The sequence below is a fragment of the Haemaphysalis longicornis genome, unplaced genomic scaffold (assembly GCF_048455015.1).
Source record: "Haemaphysalis longicornis isolate Haplotype H1 unplaced genomic scaffold, Haemaphysalis longicornis Haplotype H1 scaffold_6, whole genome shotgun sequence".
Taxonomy (NCBI): domain Eukaryota; kingdom Metazoa; phylum Arthropoda; class Arachnida; order Ixodida; family Ixodidae; genus Haemaphysalis; species Haemaphysalis longicornis.
The window spans coordinates 10167879-10175304 of record NW_027526407.1 but is presented as its reverse complement, the minus strand read 5'-3'; the positions used below and the strand labels follow the sequence as shown (position 1 = coordinate 10175304).

The 7426-nt window shown below is 45.0% G+C and overlaps 1 protein-coding gene across 2 annotated transcripts in view; it reads left to right on the top strand.

The window, feature by feature from the left end:
- Nucleotides 1-556: 556 nt before the first annotated feature.
- LOC144142228 (uncharacterized) overlaps nucleotides 557-7426 on the top strand; it is a 39971-nt gene continuing 33101 nt past the window's right edge. Inside the window, exon 1 of one of the 2 annotated variants that reach the window (XM_077673588.1) lies at nucleotides 557-815. In XM_077673588.1, the coding sequence (XP_077529714.1) occupies nucleotides 711-815 (105 nt within the window). In that variant the 5' untranslated portion in view covers nucleotides 557-710. The remainder of the gene's footprint in view (nucleotides 816-7426) is intronic. The other variant, XM_077673589.1, reaches the window with a different exon arrangement.

Here is a 7426-nt window from a genome sequence, read left to right as displayed (position 1 = left end):
CGGGTTCGATTCCCGGCCGCGGCGGCCGCTTTTCTGATGGAGGCAAAAAGCAAAAACGCCCGTGGGTATGAGATTTCGGCGCACGTTAAATATCCACAGGTGGTCTGAATTATTCCGGAGCTCTCCACTACGGCGCGCGTCATCGCCTGCGTTGCGTCCGCGCGTTACACCCCACAATCAATCAATCAACCTCCTCCGTTGAAATTTTCAACCAAGCGCCAATCGTTCAGGTCTCATGCGACTACGTTCATTCCTGCACAGCCGAACTAAAAAAAAATTCTATTTACCTAAGCAGAGACAGAACATTTCAATCGTTTGCGAAGGGCGCCCTTTGTTTATTAACCCAAACATATCGCTTCTAATGACAACCTATCTCCAGGACATAACGATAAACCAGAAAGCTGCGCAATAGCCCCTGTGTCCCAATGCAGTTGTTTTTAAAGCATTATGTCGTTCTCATTGTATAGACAGTCTTTGTTAGATTGAGACCTGCAACCTTTCCAAATTTTAAAAACAATCCCTTCCGTCAGATGGCCGGACGTTTTTTAGAGGATTTAGTGCGTTTTCTATTTCGGGAAATGAATTGTGAGAAATGACTCATCAATAAATTTAAAAAGCGTCCCCTCAAGAGACCGTTTTCCAGTTCAGTTTTTCCCGGCTTTATACCCTCACTAGCATCTGGTTGATAACAGCATTCCCCGGATACAAAAATGTACGTATTATTGTTGCAGGTCGCGTTGATGTTTTACAGTGCAAATGTTGGAAGGTCTGCCAAAGGTTCAAAGGATGGTGTTGCCCCTCTTGACATTAAAGAGGCAAGTTTATTTCAATGGCTTGTTATTTGTTAAGGTTGACTTCAGTAGTTTTTTATATGTGATATTTGTGACATCTGTTCCTAGGATTCTACCATAGTTGCTGATCTTTCGCGCACGCACGTTTACGCTGTGAATTCTGGTTATTTATAGCTTATCTAGGCAGCTTAGAAGCCTGCACACAACTTATATTTCACTAAATTCTAAAACTCTGAATCAAGCAAATGCTTCACATTGAGCCACACTCAAGATAAGAGTGCGGTTAAGGTGTGATCTTTTCGAAATCACAAAGGCTCATGTTAGTATGTATGCCTAAACATCAAATCCACCCGTGCAGTCATGGCTATGCAAAGCATAGGTTTATAATGCAGTAAGGTTGAAGCTCCGGAGGCCGAAGCTTTGAAGGTTGCGTGAACCGTTCTACGAGTGATTCGGTTACCTAATAACGCCAGATAAAAAAACGAAAAGCAAGTTTATCTGAAAATATACGGATTGCATAAAAACTTTTCATGGATATACGTACTTAGGGGGTGAAAGGTACTCCAATACTGTGGCGAATGATTGAGCACATTGTCTAATACTGGGGTCTAATACTGCAGTATGAGACCGTTCGGCGCATCAACGTTGGAGACTGGATTACAGGTGCCGGAACATTGCGTAAATACGATATACACCTAATACACTCGCAAACCGTGCGGACGAAACCGAAGTGGTTGTCAGCGAATCATTTGGCGAAGCCTCGGTACGCTGCACCAAACGAGTGATTGTCAGCGAATCATTTGGTGAAGTCCCGGTTCGCTGCACTGAAAGGAGCATGAGTTGCGGGTCTACGGCAGTTCTGTTCGTGTTCTTGCAGAGCAACGTCCTGGTGGAGGGTCGCTTTCGCAAAGGTTCGACCTCTTCGGCGATGCTCATGGGCGTGTGTGGCAGACACCTGCGCTGAGATGAGCTCAGCTTGTGAAAAGGGAGTGGCACGGTTCGTACCTCGGAACGCGAATGCGTGAACACGCTGCGCTTCACGCTGGCGTCTGTCATCGTAACAGATGAGTCAGGAGAGCAACCTTCGCCATTGTGCCTTACGATTAAGGAATAATCGCCGATATAGCCGCGGTTGCTGCGCTGTTGCTTCGAAACGTGTTGAAAAGTGAATCTTCTCTTTGCCAAGCGCAATCTTGCAGTTTTTACATAAATATCAGTGCTTTTTGGAGGGTCTCAGAATAGTTCAATTCGAATTGGCGCAGTGTGTCAGTGTCCCCGAAGAGATGCTTCTTTACTGTGTAAAAACCAATTTTCTTAGCTGTTCTTACGATTGGAATGAAGATTTTTGTTTATGTTACACATTTCTGGCGTTGTATGCATTATTGTTACTTAAACCAACGCATTCACAAATAACACGAAGCGTAAGGTAATTAACAGACACTGTGCACAAAGCGGGCGCATCATTTAAATCCTTACGCCTCCTGTAGGTACCGCGTTGTTGGGAACCGGAAACGAAAGATCATCTTTCAGGTATACCTATCATACCCCTCTTCTGTTTGCTCTAACTATGCTTGTGGCAACCACCTCTTAGTTTTTGCAAGGTCGGTCGGCGCGTGCGTATGCATGAGCGTGGAAGGCGCTCAACGTGAAAGAATTCACGTGTAATCAAAGTTGTGTTAAACAAAAAAACCATCTAAGGCAAAGGTATCAAACGTAAACGAAGTGCAACCACAATTAAAGGATTTGGGCGCCCATGCGGGCGACACCGGACACGGGAAGCGAGAAAAAGAAGTAACACTTGCTTGCAAGGCGGCGAACGCACTCAGCCACACGTGAATCACACGAAACACAGCAACCAAAATGCGCTACTCCGAGTTCTACACATCAACAATACGTTCACTGCATCCCGGGCAAAAACTGATTAGACCGAGGTCTCATAAGTACCCCTCAAACGCAAATGCTAGGAATGTCTTTGGCGCAACAGTTCAACAACAAAAGTTCTCTAATAATACGAGTCGGTTCCGGCGGGCAGCTCTGTCAGGCTTTTGGGGCCGGAGACAAAGCCTAGATTCCCTTGCGGTCGTAGACGATGATAGAAAAGATCCTGGATCCATCAAGCCTCTCAAGCCGACGTACATGTATTGATGGAGGACCCGCTAAGGACTTGTTAACCACGCTTCCTTCAGCGACTTGCATATAATCAGAATAAAAAAAGAGTGAACCGTTGTAAGTCCTACGCGCTTCTCCGAAACAGAAGCATGCCCATTGATTGCAACACCGCTACGCCAGCGGCAATTGGCTCCAAACTCTCCTCGCTTTCTTGCGTCACACCCAGAGACATGGCCGCCAGGATTGCAGCAGAGTGTTGCCAGCACGCCACAAGTTTGTTTCGAGTACGAAAAAAATAAAAACGTATACAAGAAGGCGGGTTGATTGATTTGCTGAGGCGACCCATAACAACCCCTCCTGACGAGTTAGCCTTGCGGCTGCGCGGAACTGACTTAAAGGGACACTGAAGTGAATTTGTCAAGCTCTCGTTTTTGCTTGCACTGCATAGACTGGCTGAAAGCAGCACACTTTTCATCGTTTATGCCATTGACAAGTCGGTAATTATATTGCAAAGCGCGAAAGAAGAAAAACTACCACGCGAGAGTTGCGGCGACCGCACCAACTAAAGGCTCTGACGACGGGAGGAGACACACCGTGATTGGACGATGCCCAAGGTTAGCAACCAAACAAGTTTTGGTTTCGGTTCTGTAAAACAGCATGCTTGACATCCGACGGCGTCGTTGGATGGGCATTCTCAATACATCAGTAATCGTCGTCCGCGATTCTGCGATGTTGTCGGCGGTAAAATGCATAAGATAAGCCTCCCAGGACGGCTTGGAATCGTAGCATTCACTAGCCCATGCCCACGCTGTGGATGAACGCCCTCCGCGTCACCGCAGACGACCAAATGCCATGTGCGTTTCCCCCATATTTGGAGCTTTCCTTACTCAGGCCTGTATCGTACAAAGCGTGTTCGCACCAGGCCAAGGGTCTGTTGATTCTGGTCTGTGCCATCTGCGCGCAAGCAGTCGTTGCTTACGGCAACAGCACGCCAACGAGAACTCGCTAGCGCGCCAGTGACAGCCCACGCGCGTTCTGTGAACTAGTTCGTGGAGCAATGAACGTTGCGGCCCCCCAAAAAGGTGAACTCAGAACAAAAAACATTCGCGGAAAACAAAAAAAGTGACAAAAAACAACGCACCTGCGTGTATTCGAACTCGTGACTTGCAAAACACTTGCAATAACATACCCTGCGCTCCAGGCCACTCGGCCACAGCAGAGCGCTGCTGACAATGGAAATATAAGGTATGTAATGTGTAGCCAGTTTACCCTTTTATTTAGTTTTAGCATTTCAAGCAGCTTAGGTGACTATATGCTGTATTGCGCTCGTGCAGTAAGCATACCCCAAGTGTCCACAATATCTCAAGTCTAGCAATAGCATTTCTTAGACGCAAATGCGTTCGCAGATGCGTAGTCGTGCTGCTGACCGCTGTGCGTGTTCGCCCAGCGCAAGAACGTACTTCGCGCACCCTAGTTTTACGCTGTACGGTAAAAGTATCAGTTGATTTTCTTTCCTTAGTACCCATATTGACGTCGCTGAATCTTCTCCCGCCTTCAAGAGGCCTTATATTTTCCTACTGGCGTAGCAGTTAGCGAAACGTCGCATGTGGCCTTCTCCAGCGCTTGTGTGAAGCGACCTTTACTTGGAGCTAATTACAATGTACAAACTAACGATGTAAAAAAAGGCACGTTCTTCAATTCACAAACGTGTCCTGGCTTCATTTCAACTGAGCGAATGAATGGCGACGATCCTTCGGCGACCGGCGGACGAAACACTGGGCCGACTGACTCTGTCTGAAGGCCGGGGAGCCGTTCAATAGGACAGACAATTGGAGGCTCATCTCCTCCCGACGTAACACGAAAACGCCACAGAAAGTGGGCGAGGGTGCAGAGAGGAGGACAGCATTTCGAATTGATTTTTCTACTAAAGAAATTTGCATAAATGCGCTCAGATTGGTCGAAACAGGGCCTAAGATCTCCGGACTACAATTTGCGCTAGTAATGCCATGATGTTTACACATCACTTCAGTTTCCCTGCAAGTGCTATGGCCATACCTTCTTAGCAACTAAAAACACCCAATCCGAAAGACTACGTAAAATAGTGGCTATTTGACCGCTAGCTCATAAGAACCTGCCGACAATTTCTGGTGCCAATTGCTCGTGATTGACTAAGCAAACCACCATGGGCATCGTTAGAAGAAACACTCCCTAAAGTACGTTTTACATGCTCATCCACACTTCGTGGTATGGCAACCGGTTCGAAACTGGCATATTACGGTTCACCTCCGGGATTGGGCAAGTTCAATTTTTACTTATTTGAGAATTTGGAGTTTCCTTCATCCCAGTTTTCGTCACTATTGTTTTGTGCTGCCACGGTACAGTTACCATTATTTCAAAAATATTCCATTGATTTCTACAGGGTTAGGTGTAGAATGGGAGGTGTGCGAGGCAGCTATGTTTGCATAGGTTTGGTGGTGTTGGATTACGTTGGCTTAGATGATGATAGATTAGGTGACAATATCCTCCAGTGTTTTACAGTGCCTGATAAATATCCGGGCCTAAATATAAATTCCCGAAAAGGACTGCAAACTAAAATATTGCTTTCTTTTTGTCTCCCAGGATATCGGAAGCACGAACGCTAAAACGCTTTCCCATTGCATCATAAAACGTCTTTTTGTATCCCAATACCGCTTTATTCGAACATTTTATGTTAAGCAGCACCAAAAGGCATAAAAGAATTGCGTTGAATGTTACAGCGACAGAATATTCCTATAGAGATATATATAGAATGAAAGTTCTGCGGTGCTTTTATTGTGGAGTCTCTAAAAGGTAGCAGGTAAATACCAGTAGAAAAGTTGCTACAGGCTGTCGATATCTCTAACAAACTGAAGCTCTTACCTGTTAAACCTGAAGTTACTAAAATATAGTAAGTAGTAATTTTGCTCTACTTACGAAGGATAGAAACTCACATAAAGAAGTGGCAATACTAAAATCCCTTGGCATTCAGGCTGATCCTTCACGCTCAAAATAAAAAAAAACCGCAATAGGCAGGAGGCTTTAAGCTATTTCTTTATTCAATGCAAATAAATGTAGTCTCCTACAAAACCACGCAATCTACGCCACTGCTGTAGCCCATTTTCCGGCGTTATGGTTTGTTTGCTTTTCGTACGCGTGCTTTTCAGGGCAGTACGTTCTAACGTTTTGCTGTTTTTTCGATGTGTTTTGTGGCACTGCACAGTTTTGACTGTGTTGACAAGTATTGTTTTTTCCTCCCGAGTTCGGCCAGCATCGTTCTCTGTCTCTGTTCATGGCGTGACTTTTTTCATCAAGTGCTTTAGCAATCATTTTTTTTCCAGAGCTGGACCACAGGCTACTACTGACTGTGATCCCCGCAAACCCAGCATTATTATCAATTCTACATCCCAAAATAGTTAAAATTGTAAGCGTTTCCTGCGTTTTTGGATGACACCAACCGATTAAGACTATGTTTACTGGCTCCAGCTATGTGGTAGAAGACCAGTATCATTATTGTATTGCATCTTTGTGTCTGCTGAGGGGACTCCGTTTCTCGATTATTAAACCAGTAATCAGTGTTCTCGATCAAAAATGATAAAATTTTATTTCAAAAGTTTAACCAACCGCAGTGGTCATACCGGCATTGAATACTTGTTTTTATATTTTGGAAAATTCACTTCGAAAAAAAACCGTTTAGAACGACCATTGGGCTAGTGTGTAACTGTTCATCTTGAAGGTAGAAGCGTTTAAACAACAGGGATGAAAGTAAAAAAAACACAAACGCATGGCACTAAACCACAACTATTTGTTTTCGCAAAAGAAACAAAAATATATACTTGTACACCTCGCCTCTTGCGCAAATCTCTAACAAGATAAAACCATGAAAGTCACTTTTTACAGAGATTAAGTGCATAGCAGGGTAAACACGACAAAAGAACACTAAGGGCATTAAAAGAGCGAAACCATAAAAAACCAAAAAACGGCAACGATTGCAAAGAGTGGCACACATAAAAGTATTCGTTGTCTGTTAAGAAAATTGACGGGGCACTAACACATCTATCGCCGTAAACGGCGGTATCGCAGAACAGGGATAAACACCCAAGCGTAACGCAGTATTTCCATAGTTGGGAGGCCTGCTTTGTTTTTGCAGCGTTTTTGTGTTCTTTTAGACGTATGGCGGGGCATCGCCCTATTGGACCTACATAGGCGTGGCCACCTATAGGTGTGGCCACCGCAACAAGCTAGTACAAAAGAAGCCGATCAATGAACTAACAGTAAGGCGTACAGTTGAACAATTCGGGATCGCGCTGTAGGATCGTTATTCAGCTCTTAACGAGAAAGCAGAGGGGACGACACAGGAAGCCAGCGACCACCTTACACGCATTATCACGGAGTGCGCAAAAAACTGGAAGGCACGATGCTAGACAGGATACTGGCAAACTTTAAAGAGAGACGAAAGATCTAATTAGGAAACGAAAAACCATGACGATCTCCACCGCAGCTGACAGAAA